Below are 17,309 nucleotides of genomic sequence, written 5' to 3' on the forward strand. Positions count from 1 at the left end.
GCGGAGACAACTGGAGTTGTCTCAAAAGTCTTAGAACTTTCTTTCATACAAAAATTGGTCAGGGCTAGTGGTGCCCAAGTAGAGACCGTGGTAGCAGATCCGGACCCATGGTTTATTTCCATCTATGCTCTCCCCTGGGTTTAGCACAGTTAATTCTAAACTGTAAGTCCTCCCTTGTTGGACTTTTACTGAACACATGAAAAAGGGGTAATGGGTCAAAGTCTATCTGTTGACTGGTATGGAAGTCATTAACTTTACTGAAACTCACTTAAATTCCAGGGCAACAGCAACACTTTATAAGTTAACTTTGTATGAGACACAGAAGTCCACGTGTTAGACAGGTGAGTCATAGAAATTGCTAGCTCATAGAATCTTAAGGGGCGTGATTTGACTGAAAGGAAAATTAGAGTCCAAGGGAGAAATGGCCTGAAGTTTTCCAGTTCTTTGGAAATATTTTAGCACGGTACTAGAACCCAACTGTTGACTTTGGAGGATAGCCCTCATGGCAAATACATAGAGTCTGGACATTTTGAGTGGGGCAGCTACAATTCCCTAGATTTATATATCTTATTCATGATGAAAACTGCTATGAAAATATTTTAAGTGGTTGAGGACATTTGATTCTTTTGCAGAAGACATGGGTTCAATTCCAACAACCACAAGACAGCACAAATCCATCTTCTAGTTCCAAGAGATCCGATGTCCTCTTCTAATTTCTTCTGGTATTGCACACACTTGGTACACATGCGTATATGCAGAGAAAACACACAAAATCGGGCTGGAGAAATGGCTCAGTGGTCAAGAGCACTGCCAGCTCTTCCAGAGGGCATGGACTCAACTCCTAGCACCCACATGGCAGTTCACAACTGTCTGAACAACTACTTACACAGACACACATGCAGGTGAGATACCAATGCACATAACACAAAAATAAATCTCAAATAATAAAACACATACAGTAAAACAAATCTATTTAAAAAATTTAAAGAATATCTTTCGAGCATGAAATCCAGGGTAGCGCCCAGAAAATCAGAGCTCAAAGTGTTTAAGGGAGAACAAAGGTTTCACAAAGTAAGGCAGTTGTTTCCGTTAGCTAGTTGCGAATACAGTGTCAAGAGCACACAGGACTTACTGTTGTTTCCCGGCAAGACTGTGATGCTCAGACTCTTCACCATTTCAACCGCCATGTTGGCCCTTCGAGAAACGGGAGGATAAGTCAGCCTGACATCTGTCCAGACCTTGAGAGTCCGTCTTAAAGCATTCTTAATTCTCAATGAGAGGTTGTTGTTGTTATTTTGAGACACTTAAGATGTTCTGATGAAATTGATGGACCAATATTTTTAGAAAATGGTTTCTTTGCTAATAGTGGGGGGAATCGGCAAATCCATGGTGTCACTTAGGTATTTGCAATCAACCGAATTTATCTATGTATCTGTTTATCTCATCTCCCTGTCTGTCTACTCAGCCCCTAATTTTAGCCCTCAGGCATGACCCACCTGATGGTTCGTGCATTCTAAGGTAGAAGCGTGGCCCGACGTATTTGTGGACCACAACACGTGTTACACTGTCCCAGGGTTGGGCACTCCTGTATGATCATCTAATGCCAACTATCTTCTTTCCCTTTGCTACCTCTGGTAATCCAGGGCCTCACCAAACTTTTCCTGGGATAGTGTTTCTCCAATTGAAGAGCCTCACTCTCAGAATTTCTAATTCAGTTGACGAGCTTGTTTCTTTTACTTCTTGGGTGAAGCTGAAGCTACTGGTCCAAGGACATCACTTTGACAACACTAACCTAGGTTATTATATCACTGTATTGGTCCTTTGGTTAAGCCCAGCCTATTTCATTACCCTATACAAAACCTCTATACGACTTTCCCTCAAAGGTCTATAGAATAAAGATCAGGCCACATAAAGCCTCCTAAACATATCTCCCTCTCTGGCTTCACCCTCATTTCCTCTTCACCTCCTCAACTCCACTGGGAATCTGCTTTCCATGGTCTGATAGCTCCTTGAGAATAGGGATGAGGTCACTCTGCTTTGCCCCAATATTTCAGATGTCTAGCCTAGTAAGCACCGCCTCCAAGTATCAATTCTAAAACTTCAGCTGGTGACGGTATCTCATGAATTAAAATCACTTGATAAAGGATGAATTCTAGCTGGCGGAGGGTGGCACTGTCCAGAGCCAGAGCAGAGGGAAGGTAGGAATTGCAGAAGCTGCGCTGCAGAAACCTCCAAGGAAGACAAAGGGGACTTTGTCCAACACCGAGAGAGGATTGCTCAGATCCCAAGAAAGGGGTTTTTGGGTCAAGTGAGAAGAATGCATATTACAATCTAGCATTTATTATCGTTCATCTAGCCCAAGTGAGGTCAAATATAATAAGAAAAAGTAAGAGAACAAGACCTGGACACTTTGTCAATTTGGTTCCAAAGGCCAAATTTGATCGAGTCTTAAAATTAGCGTTAAAATATATGTTGTTTGTATAAATGTATTCATTTCAATGTGTCTTTTTAAATAATTATCTGTACAAGCATTACATTTTAGAAAAATGCCTCTAATGTTGCGTACAGGTTTGTAGCCACTCAGGAACTCTGGATATTCTGAGACATAAGCAGGAGGCTGTGCCAGGATGGGTCTTCCTATCCAGGCCTAATGAAGTCTGCCTTAAGAGAAGAGGAGATGAAGCCAGTGAGACAGACAGAAATTATATACAAATGACTCAACTCTGAGAATAAGAGATGGTTCTGAGACAGTCAAAAACAAAAAGATCTAGTCCTATGTTTTTTCCTTTTTCATTTTCTGTTTGTAACTTGTAATTTTTATTTATTTTAATGTGTGGGGCTGTTTTGCCTACATGTATATCTATGCCCATGGAGGCCAGAAGATGACACTGGATCCCTGGATCTGGAGTTCTAGATGGTGGTGAGCCACCATGTGGGTGCTGAGATGTGAACCCAGATCCTCTGGAGAGCATGAAGCTCTCTTAACCACTAAGCCATCTCTCCAGTCCCATCTTTTTTTTTTTTCAAATTAAAAAAATGTTTGAGAGCATTTAATCCCAGAACTCAGGAGGGAGAGGCAGGCAGATCTCTGTAGGTTCGAGGCTAGCCAGGTCTATAGAGCGAGTTCCAGGACAGGCTCCAAAGCTGCAGAGAAACCTTATCTAAAAAAACCAAACCAAACAAACAAACGAACAAAAACTTTAAAAAAAAAAAAAAGGCCCAGTCACTCAGAAGATAAAGGTGTGGGTTCCCCATGCATTTGAGGAGAAAGCAAATGAAGTTGAGGGAGGGGAGAAAAGGAGTCTTGGAAAGAGAAAGAGTTCATAGTCACATGTGAACGTGAATTTCCAGAGCTCTAGCCTGTCCAGTTCACTCTGCTGGAGACGTATGAAAACCAGGCCTTCCGACAGCAGTAGTTCCCAGAATGTGGACCTGCAGGTTCTGAAAATGAGTCACCAGCTCAGCCTGGGAACTATTAGGACCTGGCTTAAGGGACAAACATTCACGTTTCTGAGCGGGAGGGGGTGATCTATTCTGTCATTTTCAGGTCGCATATGACTTGTTCTTTCATTCAGTCAGCACAGTCACTGAGACCCTCTTAATGTCACTGAACTAGGCCTGTGGCTCACAGATGACTTCTGAGGCTCCGCCTGCCCTGTCGACAGTTCCTGAAGCCCTCAGCATGCTCTTTCTCTGGACCCTCCTCCTTCTCTTGACAATCGTATTTCCCCCAGGCCCACATGGCTCAACCCTTTACTTCCTTTGGGTTGCTGCTCTAGACAGGCCTTATTTTTATTACTTACTAGTAAAATTTTTATTTGGAAAAGACCAACCTCTTTGACCAAAATAATTAGATAAAGGGATTTGGTTTTTTTTAGACCTTGATGAGAAAAACAAGTTGAAGGTGAGGTAGAGGTTTCAAGAAAAGGTTGAAGAGGAAACCTAATCACAGAGAGAAAGTGAGATGGGGGTAGTGTCTGACCCGATTAGTATTTAAAATAGTATCAGTGTCACCTTTGGGTGTCCTGCTACAGATTCACTTATTTGTTCCTGTCTTGCGAGAATGACCATTCCCTAGAACTCGGCCTGGGACATCGAAAGTGCTACTTATGGAGTGGCTGAACGAATGATGCTCGGGCATGGCAAGCCTATGCTCACAATTCTCGCTTCTCAGAAGGTGAACGGTATAATGCTATGTGGGGAAAGAACAGCATGCAACAGGAACACAGGCCTAGTCCTTCTCCCTGTGACACGGAGCACTTCCTGGAGACAGCAGCAGCTGACCCAAGGCTCGGAAATGCAATGGTGAAATAAATGTTCGCCTTGGTTGGCAGAGAGGAAACCAGCATGGAAGCGAAAGAAGTAGCCTGGAAACAGCTTAGAGTCTGAGCTCATCTTTAGAGCTGTGCAGCCTCCAGTGGTCTTAGGCAAAGAAGAGTTCATCGATATTAGTATATTATATATTATATTATATATTATTAACGTAATAATATATGTAATACATACATATATATGTGTGTTTTAGAAACACGAGTGAGAACTCAGAGAGCAGCCCCTGAGATCGCTGACACAGTCTGACTGAAATCTGAGGAGAGCTCATCCGAGAGAGAGGCAACAGGGATGGATAGACATGAGGAGGCTTCAGGACACAGTTCAGGGGGACAATTTATAGGATCTGATGGTTGGTTGGATCAAAGGGCAGAGTAGACCGAGTAACGATCCTACTCGTTTAATTAATAGTACGTGGGATGATTATTTTATAAATACATTATAGACAATACTGGTGCATCAGAAAGAATTACTGAATTTGGAATTATCATGCACCGTGGAAAACAAGATGGACACACTGTGGAAGGCACATTATGGCTGTATTCCTTTCAGCCAAGGGTACCAGAGGTAACCCAGCAGGGCAGATGAGCTACCTCTGGAGGATGGACCTAATTGTAACTTAGGCAACACAGACATGACAATTTGAATAGTCAAAGTTAATGTACTCAATGGTTTGGTCAGATTCAAAGTCTACCTTTTGGTAGCCCTTAATGAATTTGAAGCCCTGTTTACCTCCGGAAAAGGAACTGTTCCTGAAGGCTGAGGTAGGAGACATTATTATTATTGGTTTTCATATGGGTCAGGGCCTCACAGGGAACGTGTGGAGGCTTCAAGCAGTAGAAGGCTTCATGATCCCGTGCATCCAGGTACTGACACTGCTCAGCATTTGTGTTTAAGGTCAGGCCGCATTTAGTGAAGACAGGGGCAGTGCCATTAAGAAACTGGCCAGTGAAGATTATCCTATCATAGCCTTGGTTCCGTGCCCTCCAGAGAGCTGACACCCCTTCACTGGGATGCATGAGAAGAATAGACAGGGAGACGGGGCCCTCCCAGAACAGAGTGAAGCTGACCAGGTAGGTGCCATTGTTGAAGTCTGTCACCTTTCCAGAAGCTCCTGCCTTCAGGGCTGGGGAGAATATCCTGGCCCTCAGGAAGTCCCCACCATATTCCTTCCTGTGACCAGAGTAGTCCTTGGCTACCAGTAGGACATCCAGTTGGTCGCCTACAGAGTATGTGTCTCGGGGGTTGAAGATGGTGACGGTGCTCTCTTTGGCGCTGGTGGTAGTGCTGAGGTCGGTGAAGGGTCTAGGTGGGATCTGTTGGTTTAACTTCTCCAGGATCTCCAGGACCATCAGCTCTGCCTCTGCTGATGAGGTTGATGCGTTCTGAAGCCCTTCCGGGGGGAAGAACCCCTTGAAGATGTGCCATCGTCTCAGAGTGATGGGGTTGTTAAAGTGAAACAAAAACTGAAGTATTGAAAAAGACACATTTACTAACCGCAGTCAAGAAAGCATGCTTTCGATATAAATTAGTATGACCCGTTTTATGCCTTTCAGTATGATGAGATTACCGGCTCGAAATCAATTCTAATTCGCTTTCAGTTAGGGAACGAGAGGAATTGATTGCCACATAGTGTGTCTACTGCTGCTGGCAGAGGCTTTCCTTCGGAATCATTCATTGGCTTAAAACTAAGTCAGTATAATAAATATGGGTTTCACTGTTGGCCCTAGGATTTTTCACCTTGCCATCCCTTCATCTATCTCTTCCTTATGAAAATCATCTCACCATATTATACAAAGTCTGGAAAACAAAGCAAATATTTAAAATTATATTCTCGCCTCAATTTTATTTTAGAGTACTGCATCTCTTACCACTCGTTCGCATTTTTACCAAGTTGCAATTTTACCAAATATAGTTCTAGCAGCTTTTGCAATTATACTATATACTATAACTTTTAAAGCTTGCTAAATAATTTTTGTGATCTTTATTTTTACTGAGTTTGTTGTACCCCATCAAGAAAGCACCTTGGGCCACGGACCCTATGACATTAAACAGTCAGAATATATTTACTTATTATGATTTTATACAACACTTGGACATTCTCCAGTTTTTCATATACAGCATTGCATCTTTTATGGTGTGTTCCTGGGAATGAGATTGTACAATCATGTCACTGAAGTTAACTACCAACCAGTCAACGAAGGTGACATTTTTGACTGCCAAATATGTTCCTTCTTTTTACTGAGGCAGGGTTTCTCTGCGTAGCCCTGGCTGTCCTGGTACTCACTTTGTAGACTAGACTGGCCTCTAACTCACAGAGATCTACCTGCCTCTTTCTCCAGGATAAAGGTGTAAGTCACCACACCCGATTGTCAAGTATGTCCTATGGTAATTTTAAATTGTCACCAGCAACATATATAAGGCTAACTTTCATGCTCTACCTGTCTCACTGGTCATCACAGCAAACAAATTAGAAGGGTTATAGTGAATGACCCTTTCTAGAAGGCCAAGAGAAAGATTTAATTGAGTGAAACATTTACTTACCAGTCAATAAATGCTGCTGTAAGCATCTGAATGATGAATTAGTGGAAAGCAAACACGACCCTAAGTTCTGATCCTTTCAGGTCTTGGGAGACTCCCCTGCTTACAGAGGGTCCTGTGACAGCATGTTAAAATGGCACAGAGGGGCCAGGGTCAGAAAGCTACTGTTTTTGTCCACCGGATCATTTGAGTTTTGCTTTTTAGTAGTCCCAAAGTGTTAGTTAACCTGTTTTCAAATAGTTCTGGTACAAAGTAATTGTGTAAAAGATAATTGTATGGCATCACATATATCATTGAATTAGACAGCTGCCCAGTTGAAAGAACCAGGCAGCCTCCATCTTTGATGACTTTGGATAGCTGTGTGCTCAGCCAGCGAAGGGGCTTATCCTCACGTGTCTCAGAAGACTAAACGTCCCTCCCCAAATCCATCAGTTTAAATATTTTTGGTTAATTGTGGAGTGTTGTCAACACAACTACTTGAAGATTTAACAGATGAAGTAAGTTGGAATTTTGCTACTGTACAAAATGATACTTCTAACTAATATCAGCACGTTTCAAATTCATTTTTATTTAAATACTGTTTTACTGATCTATTTTCTCTTTTAAATTGTCTATTTTCTTCATCTAATTTTTTCATTTAATTTTTAATTTTTTTATTTCTTGGTTGATATAAGATTGTCATATGCTCCCAGCATCTTTCCAAGTGACCCACGTAAGCTCAAACTCTAAAGCATGCTAGTGAGGTCCTTCGACTCCCTCTATGCTCTGCTCTGCATTGTACTTTGGGTTTGCATCTTATCTTCTTTTACTTCTGTTTTCTGAAGCTAGGACTCCCTTGAGAGCTATCTCCAAAAACCTGGGGGGGGGGGGACCCAGAATGAGTAAAGTCCTGATCGAATGGGCATTTTGACATGTGCTTAGCCTAGCCTGCAGAGGACTCTAGAACTAATTGGCCTATGGTAATTGGTAAAGTCATAATCACCTGTGTGGGCCAAGCTCAAGAGGGGTGACAAAGGTTTCCTTGGGAGGCTGAGTCTGAGTGTTTATGAATGACTGAGGAATGTGTTCAAAGTCTAACAACCACAGCTTCCTCTGCCTGGATGCTTACAGAACTGGCCCACAGAGACCTCCTAAGACGAGCTACCCCTCCTCCATGCTTTACCTACTAAACATGCTGAGGTTCCAGGCTGCGCTGCGGTGGTAGGAATAGCAGTAAGAGTACTGGTAATGCAAGCAGTTAGAGAGGCCCACCCGATCCCATCTCCTTTGTATGGTGTCTGTATGTCTGCCCTTTCTTCATTCCCACACCGCCCCTAGCCAACATCCCAGGACCCATGGCACATGGAATGTGGCAAGAACTGATCCCTATCATTCTAAGCAGCTCTCTTGCATGCATGATTGATTGTTCCCCCAAGAAATTGTCAAGGTGTTTAGCTCTGGGGTGATACCCAGGTGAGCAAACCTAACACCTGGCAGCACGGTCTGGAATTAAAACACTTTAGGAAGGGCTACTTTGTGTTTGACTTTCTCCAGCCTCTCTCTTGACCTTCAACACTTTTTCTTGCTTCTCGAGTTTTGTCCTCTTCCTGGATACCAGGTTTTCACCCCACTTTTGCTTGCCTTGTGGACCCAAGTGAAGGGTCAATACCCTTTCCTAAAGGCGGTTGGTTTCTAAGGCCTGTTTCAAGTGAACTCAAATCCCTAGCAAATAATTAATCAAAATCTGTTCTCAAGAGAACAGAACTTTGTCCAAACCGCTATTGTATTTTACCAACCCTTCGATATTTAAGGCACAATACTCATGCCTTCTGTGTTTCAGCTTCCTGTGTTTTTAGCAGAATATAAAGTTAAATTTTATTAAAACCGTTTTCTCAGTTCTGTCACAAAAAAAGTTTAGAAAGATCCAAAAGGGACCACAGAATTTTTAAAAAAGATATATAGAAAGTTATAGGTATGAAATATATTTTTCTGTATAATTGCATTTAGATTAAAGAGTTTGAGGTAGCAAACTAGTTTTGTTCTAGAATAAAGGATTGTTCCAAAAGGAAACAGAAGGAATTAAGAACAAAACCAGAAATCTCAAACATACTGCAGAAGGTCCCAAAAAGTTGCCAAAAAAGATACATGAAAACTAAGATTTAAAGTATACTTGTGTGCATAATTAAGTTGCTATAAATAAATGTTATTTTTAAAAGTTGCCAAGTTGGGTTTTACCAATACTTAATACATATCATCAGTTGGACCACCCTGACATTGAGAAAAAGATACAAAAGCAAACACATACATTCGGGTAACTGACTTTTCGTTTTGGCTCTTGCCATTTTCAACGTAGAGATTAAAATAAAGACAGTCCAAACAGCCCACAGCAAGTGATAACAGGCAAGAGAAGAACGCCAGCTGACAAGCTTGGCCCTGGGGAGGAGCACACTTCTCTAGGCGGGTAAGAACTAGGAGGGGAAATGAGAGATGTAGAAAATAACCACCCTCAGTGAAGTAGGAGGGTGGAGCTTGATTCTAGCATATTCTGAAGACCAGCTGAGACATCCAGCCTGATGAACTGACAACTACCAAATTCTTGGATCTTCCATTGGTAAGCAGCCATTGTTGGACTAGCTGGACCACAGCCTAATAAGCCTATAAGCCATTCTAACAAATCCCATAGATAGATAGATAGATAGATAGATAGATAGATAGATAGATAGATAGATGATAGATAGATAGATAGATAGATAGATAGATAGATAGATAGATAGATAGATGATAGATAGATGATAGATAGATAGATAGATAGATAGATAGATAGATAGATTCTATAAGTTCTGTTTCTCTAGAGAAACCTGACTAATGCTTCAAGGGACCATTTTGTTCTTTTGTTTTGAGATAAGGTTTTGCTATGTACCCCAATCTGATCCCAAATCTACTATGTAGCTGTGTGGTTTGAAAGAACATGGTCCAAAGGGAGTGGTACAATTATGAGGTGTGACTTTGTTGTAGTAGGTATCATCTTATTAGAGGAAGTGTGTCACTGTGGGGCAGTTCTCCTATGCTCAAGCTACTCCCAATGTCACAGTTTACTTCCTGTTGTCTTCTTATCAAGCTGTTTCCAGCACTGTGTCTTCCTGTACACTGCCATGCTCCCTACCATGATGATAATGGACTGAACCTCTGAACTGTGAGCTACCACCTCAACAAACTGTTTTCCTTTATAAGAGTTCCCATGGTTATAGTGTCTCTTCACAGCGATATAAACCCTAAGACAAACGTTGGTGTCAGGAACTGGAGTACTGATGTGATAGGTCTGACCATGTTTTTGTTTGGAGGAATTGGGACTTTGGGACTTGGGGTTAGGAAAACAGTGGAATGCTTTAAGCACTGCTTAAATGGCCTACTAGTAGGAGCAAGGAAGACAGTGGTGCTAAGTTATTTGAACTGTCAGGGACTGGCTCAAGAGCTTTTATCATCATAAGAGAAGAATTGTAGTATGTTGCCTAGAGATCATTTTTGTGAAGAATGTGACTGGTTTTTGCCTTTGTCTGAAGAGTCTACCTGAGGCTAAAGAGAAGAGATTTGGATTAATTCCATTGAGAGCTGCTAACAGAGAGTGGAACCAGCCCAAGAGAAAGAAGTGGGTTGTAGTCAACAAAGCTTAACTTAGTTGGAGATCTGAAGAGAGTTTTGCCATAAGATGGAGATGTGGAGTTTGGAGTTTGCCCAGCTGGTTTTCAGTCCTTTTTTGTCCAGTATTTCCTTACTATGCTACGTTCCTTATGTTTTGGAATGGTAATATATACTGTGCCATTATATGTTGGAAGTATGTGATCTGCTTTTTGATTTTAATTTTACAAGGGATTACAGTTAAGAGATTGTCATTTGTCTCCCAAAGAGACTTTGGACTTTGAAACAAGTTTGAGGCTATTATATACTATAGAAACTTTAAAGTTGAACTGAATGTGTTTTTGCATTATAATATGGCTACAAATCTTTGGGGTCCAGGGAGTGGAATGTGGTGCTTTGAAAGAAAATGGCCCCTAAAGGGAGTGACACTATTAGGAGGTAGGGCTTTGTTGAAGTGGTGCTGTGGGAGCTCCTTCAGCCTATAGCCTTTAAGATACCAGCCCACTTGGGTGTGGTCTCTTATACTACACATGCAGCTATAAAGCCTGTGCGCACTCTCTTGCTTCCTCTGTGTTGACTGTGGACTAACTCTTTCCTCTTCCCAGAATTCTCTTGTTCTCATCACTCCACCTCTACTTCCTGACTGGCTATTGGCCAATCAGCATTTTATTAAAGCAATACAACTGATTAATGTTTACAGGGTAAAAGACCCTTGTCACTTATATTGTATTGATTCAATAAAATGCTGATTGGGTAGTAGCCAGGCAGGAAGTATAGATGGGGTAACCAGGCAAGAAGTAGAGGCAGGGTGACAAGAACAGGAGAATTCTGGGAAGAGAAAAGAGTCAGTCTGCAGTAGTCACCCAAATGCAGAGGACACAAGATGAAAATGCCTCACTGATAAAAGGTACCAAGCCACGTGGCTAACATAGACAAGAATTATGGGCTAATTTAAGATGTAAGAGATAATTAGAAGCCTGAGCTAACAGGCCAACCAGTTTATAATTAACATAGACCTCTGTGTGTTTTTTTGGGACTGAACAGCTGCAGGACTAGGGGGGAGGCGGAAACTTCAGCCAACAGAGTGAGTATGGCCTCATTGTAGGAAGTGTGTCACTGTGGGGGCAGGCTTTGAGTTAGTCTATACTCAAGCTACTTCCAGTGTTACAGTTCAGTTCCTGTTGCCTTCTGATTAAGATATTTCCAGCACCATGTCTACCTGCAAACCATCATGCCCTCCACCATGATGATGATGGTAAACCACCACCTTAATTAACTGTTTATAAGAGTTGCCATGGTAATGGTGTCTTGTCACAGAAATAGAAACCCTCTAACTAAGACAATAGCCAAGGCTGGTCTCAGATTTATTATGTAGCTCAGACTAGTCTCAAGGGCATGATCTTGCCTTGGCCTCCTGAGTGTTGGAATCACAAATTTGTTCCACATCACTCAGTAGGAGGAGGCACCACTAGGACTCCTCTGCTTAGAGAGGAGAAAAAGTCCTCCCTAAAAAAAATAAAATAAAAAATAAAACGGGCTGTGTGGGACTGAGTTCAATTCCCAGCAACCACATGGTGGCTCACAACCATCTGTAATGAGATCTGGTGCCCTCTTCTGGCCTGAAGGCATACATGCAAGCACAACACTGTATACATAATAAATGGATAAATCTTTCTTTAAAAAAAAAAAAGGCTGTATGTACTTGCAGAGTTGTTTATTTCCATGTCAACTAGAACACCTTGTCGATGCTCATGAGGAACCAACCAGGGTCATTAAGTCAATCTGACTCTTTCTTAAAGGCAATGTGAAGTAAATATGGCTTATTGCAATGCTAAACTGGGAGTTTCTATCTTAAAACTGGGCAATCCAAGAATATGCCTGCTTCTGCACCGACTTTTCTGTTTAACTAAGTATACGTTTCCCAAATAAAATCCTCACGTGCCCTTCATTGAGAGAGAACATTGTCTTGCAAATGATGCCAGCGTCCTCCTTGATTGCAGCAAGTATACCTTTCTCCACCCTTTTATGGTTAACTTGTACTTTTGGACTCTGTAATTGCCAAGATGTAAACCCCTGGCATTTGATTACAAATTCTGTCTTAAATTGGGTGGCTTCCCTCCCTCCTCATTACTAGCACCTTCTCTCAAGTCACTGTTAATTCTCTCCTGCGTCAGATCACTGAAAAACCTATCTTTACTTTGTTACTGACAAGTTATTTATTAGCATCTGATATGTGTCTGGCTTGGGATTGTGGCAACAAATAAGAACATACCAAAATCCTTGTTGTCCTAAGGGCTAGCGTATGGTGGTGAAGATAAACAACAATCAATGGATGTAATGAATTTTTGATCATTTCTACGGTAGAGCAGCAAGGGGAAAGTACAGCCAAAAAAGAAGTCAAGCAGAGCGAGAGAAATGCAAAGAGGTGGAGTCGAGTCAGCAATCATCTGCACCAGACACACCGCGTTTGGATCGAGAAGAGCAGGCAGTTAAAGATGATTAGGGAGAGGAGACATGGGGAATCAAATGAAATAAACAGCAGAAAGAGGAAATCTGAGCAGCACTAAGTGGACTCTGAAAAAAAAAATAGCAATACCTACGTGACGGAGGGAAAGTACTGAAACAGGGATAGTTGGATTACAGCCTCTACGGGCATAGGAAGAGATAATCTGGAGGCAGATGGCAAAGCCAAGCAGTAAAAAGAGGCACAGATCCGCCTGCCACTGAAGAAGCAGCACTCACCTATGTACACACATTGTACAAGGGGAGAGAGAGCAGAAACCTTTCTTACACTGCCTAGCCTTGCCAGAGTGACATGCTTTTCACGTTTACTTCTTGTATTTTCAGAGTAGCATTGGAGCGAAGACGCTCCGACACTCCCTGGGAGACTATGTAATAGGAAACCATTCTTACCTCTGTGTGGTCCTTTGAAGCCATGAAGACCACCCAGAAAACAAAGATAAAAAGCACCAGCAGGAGCAGCTTCCGGGCTGAAGCACTTGGAAACAGAGGGAGCAGTGTCCTAGGAGTGAGGAGGACGGGAGAAGTCATCACACATTAAATGAAAGCCAGAAGGGAGTCCTCTGAGAGTTTCGCTTGCTCCTCAGTTATTTCCAGAGTGGGGATTTTGCTAAGTCACCACAGGAAATCAGATAGGGAGATTTTCCCTGGGGCAGGGAACAAAACAGAGACTGGAAGTTTCTGACTCTGGAGAGGTCTTGGTGCTGTGTGAGAACCGGTCTGGAAACTTTTCTCATTTCCAAGTTAAGCCAGCAATCATTTGTGCCTAGAACCTCCTCCCCCCAGATTCTTTCATACGCATGCTGATCGGATGAGGGTTTTTCTCCCAAGTCCAGCAAGAAATAGATCTCTTATTTAGTTATCCAACCTTTTAAGGCAGCTTCTTTGTACCTCAGATTTTACTTTATTTTCTATTTTTTAGCTTACTTATTTATTTGTTGGTTTTTCGAGACAGGGTTTCTCTGTATAGCTCTGGTTGTCCTGGAACTCACTCTGTAGACCAGGCTGGACTTGAATTTACAGAGATTCGTATGCCTATACCTTTCTAGTGCTGAGATTAAAGGTGTGTGCCATCACTGCCTGGCAAGATTTTTTCTTTTTATACCACAATAGTTAATCAAGAATTCTTCCCCCAAGAATAAACATTTTTGAAAAACTCAGTGTTGAGTTGCCAAAGTTTTCATCTTACCTTTTTTTGTAATAAATAAATAAGTAAAATAAAAATCCAGAATCCTGAAAGTATGAGGCAAAGTGCTAAATTCTGACAGTGGTCCTCAAACATGTTTTATTAGCTTCACGGTGGGCAGAGGACCTCAACTCAGCACATCCCCATGTATGTACACATACCAGCCACATAGAGTTGACACGAATCAACATTCATCCTTACTCTACACGAAGCAGTGCTATTTCCTAGCTCTTCTACCTGGCTCTGCGCCATTCTTTCCCACTTTAAGGCTTGTTCATACCCGTACCGTATGATTTCACAATCCCTTGCAGTGAAGCCCCAGCTAGTCTGCAGTCCTTCCATTTACCCCCCCTTCGTCAAGCCAAATAGAAAGACTGGAAAATACACACCTATGGCTGAGCACCCTCTTCATGGTCTCATATTCTCCTACGCCGTTTAGAGCTACCCAGAGACTTCTCGGTGCACGGGCTCTTTACATTTCTTTCAGCGTTGGAGTTTCTATATAAAGCTTCAGTGATCAAAAGCTGACCTCCGATTTGCAGGCACAGTGCCATAACTGCCAATCGCAGCAACTTATTCACCACAGATGGGGAGGACTCTCTGAGGTTTGCTCTTAAAGAGAGGTCATGATAACAGGGTACCACTGGCTGTCACTTTTTCTTCCTTTCCAACCGGGCTTTGCATGTTTACAGCAGGCTGAGCTTGCCTCACCTCAGGCTTCCTTCAGCTGTCCAGGCTGTCTATAGTCCCTCACCTCCCTGTAGCAAAGGTATCTGAAACTTTGGGAAGACGGAAAAGCAATCCTTGTACCGCAGGTCTGCCTAAGATTTATATGGCTGGTTCTTGGCAGTATTTCAGGAGCTTGTAAATTTCTCTCCTTAATTCTAAACTATTGTTAATATCAAACACTCCAACGATTTCAATAAAGCTTGGGACCACAAGTAGAGCAGCTCAATCCTACTGTAACCTGCATGGGGCAAAAGAGGTGAGGGGCATAGGTGACATGCACCACAGGGCACAGGACTGAATATGGATGTACACTTTGCTCTTCAGAAGGGTAATTTGTAGGTGAATTTTTCTTTGGGCCACCAGCTCATAAAAAATGACACAGAAATTTATTATTAATTATAAAAGCTCAGCCTTATAGCTTAAGCTTGTCCCGTTAGATCTTATAATTTTAAATTAACCCGTTTCTATTCATGTACACATTGCCATTTGACTCATGGCTTTTACCTTTCCCACATGTCTTGTTCCCTCTGTGGCACCACTTTTTTCCCTCTCTGAGTCTTCCCTGTTCCCCAGAAGTCCTGCCTAACATCTTCCAGCCTATTATTGACCATTTAGCTCTTTATTAAACCAAGCATAGTGACACATCTTCACACAGTATAAAGGAAGCGTCCATAACATTTTCCCCTTTTTGTCTAAATAGAAAGGGAAAATTTTAACTCTAACGCAGTAAAACTATACACAATAGAAACATTTATCAGGTATTGTCCAAATAAAAAGGGAAAGTTTTAACTTCAACAAAGCAAAACTATATGCAATAAGAACAATTTTCAAGAAACTCTTTTCTGAATTTGGTAACAAAGAAAATTATAACTATAACTATCTTGTCTTCAACCCCATCAGAGACCTGAGAAGAATATAATATTATCTGACTAAGCAGGAAGTGCAGAGGAAACAACTTTTGAAACTATAGAAATGCAAAGGAAACAACTTCCAAAACTATAGAGATGACAGAAACAGTTGGCTGCCTGGACACTCACCCAAGGTTCATCTGTAATATTAGAGTGTCCATCACTGGCCTAGAGGCCTAAAATATCTGACAGACTTTTCAGTGAAGCAGGAATTTTTAAAGGACTCCCTACCTTGTCTTGTCAAAGTTTGGCAGTTGTCTTCTTTTGTGTTCTGTTTGTCCAATTTGGAGAGCATTTTGTCAGCAGTTGAGGCAAGGGCAATTTCTTTGCCCAGTGTCTAACCTTGACACAAATGAAAGCAAACTCTATGTGGAAGTCCTTTGATGCCTGTCATTGTCTTTTAAACAAATTGGTACTGTCAGGAGCAGACATGTCTCACTGTCATGAAAAGCTTTGTTATTAAATCATTTTAAATTCCATATTCTGTAAGTCTTTGAAGTGTTTGAAGACCACCTGTCTATCTAAAATATATCTCTATTTGACCTTCAAAACATACTTAACTTGACTACACATTTGATTGTTGTAGGTGTCTAAATGCTAATCTGCATTTCTTTATTATCCCAAATAGTTTGTAATAATAATTTTCAAAGACTAAAAATTTACATTACATTGTTAAATGAGCTGCATGGGTACAATATCTTAAACAAGAGTAGAAACATATGTACGGTATAACAAAAATAAATTTGTGTCAGTATACAAAATATTATACCAATGTAAATATTTGATACTCGTGGTTGTTCAAAAGTAGACTCAAAAATACACCTTTTATCTAATCATTTTTATACTATATCCCCCTTTTCTTTTATATATATTTTTTCTTGATAATCATTGAGTTTCTGAGGTAATTTTTTTATTTATTTATTAAAGATTTCTGATTCTTCCCCGCCACTGCCTCCCATTTCCCTCCCCCTCCCCCAATCAAGTCCCCCCCCTAGGGTTGGTCTCGTCCTGAGGTCAGCACTCCCTTTCTCCAGTTTCTTAATCTGTTTATCTCCTTGAATACAGGATTTAGCTCTGTTCCACTTCCTGCTGCCCCTTCTCTCAGTTGGTACAGTTTGTATTTCCACTTGCTCAGCCTGTTCCTTTTCATTATAAATCTTCATCAGAGTTAACACTAATATCCACACGGCAGAGTCTATATTAGGCTGTTTTGAGATTTCCTCTGCCAAAAGAATGAGTCCAAAAATCTTCACTTTAGGCTCAGGCAGACTTTTTGGACAAGGACAACAGGCAGTCACATCTTCACCAAAATATCACAGGAACGATTTCTAGGCAACATACCAAAATTTTTCTCCTCTGAAACCTCTTGAGCAAGCCCCTCACAATTCAAATAGCTCTTTGTTCCACTGTCTTCCATGTTCCTTCCTAATACTATGGCCCATTAAGTGTTCAACTGCTTTTCTAATTTACAGCCACAAGGT

General features: G+C 41.5%; 1 protein-coding gene across 4 annotated transcripts in view; it reads right to left on the bottom strand.

Moving 5' to 3' along the window:
• Nxpe2 (neurexophilin and PC-esterase domain family member 2) overlaps positions 1-17,309 on the bottom strand; it is a 40,229-nt gene that overhangs the window by 3,978 nt on the left and 18,942 nt on the right. For 2 of the 4 annotated variants that reach the window (XM_050156427.1, XM_050156424.1), the window contains exons 2-4: positions 13,399-13,507; positions 5,062-5,795; positions 1,133-1,194 (exon numbers count right to left, since the gene is read on the bottom strand). In XM_050156427.1, the coding sequence (XP_050012384.1) occupies positions 1,133-1,194; positions 5,062-5,795; positions 13,399-13,507 (905 nt within the window). Of the gene's footprint in view, positions 1-1,132; positions 1,195-5,061; positions 5,796-13,398; positions 13,794-14,580; positions 14,741-17,309 lie in introns of those variants that run through there. The other 2 variants (XM_050156426.1, XM_050156423.1) reach the window with 2 other exon arrangements.

The sequence above is a fragment of the Alexandromys fortis genome, unplaced genomic scaffold (genome assembly GCF_014885135.2).
Source record: "Alexandromys fortis isolate MF-2015 unplaced genomic scaffold, M_Fortis_MF-2015_v1.1 scaffold_89, whole genome shotgun sequence".
In the NCBI taxonomy this organism is placed as follows: Eukaryota; Metazoa; Chordata; class Mammalia; order Rodentia; family Cricetidae; genus Alexandromys; species Alexandromys fortis.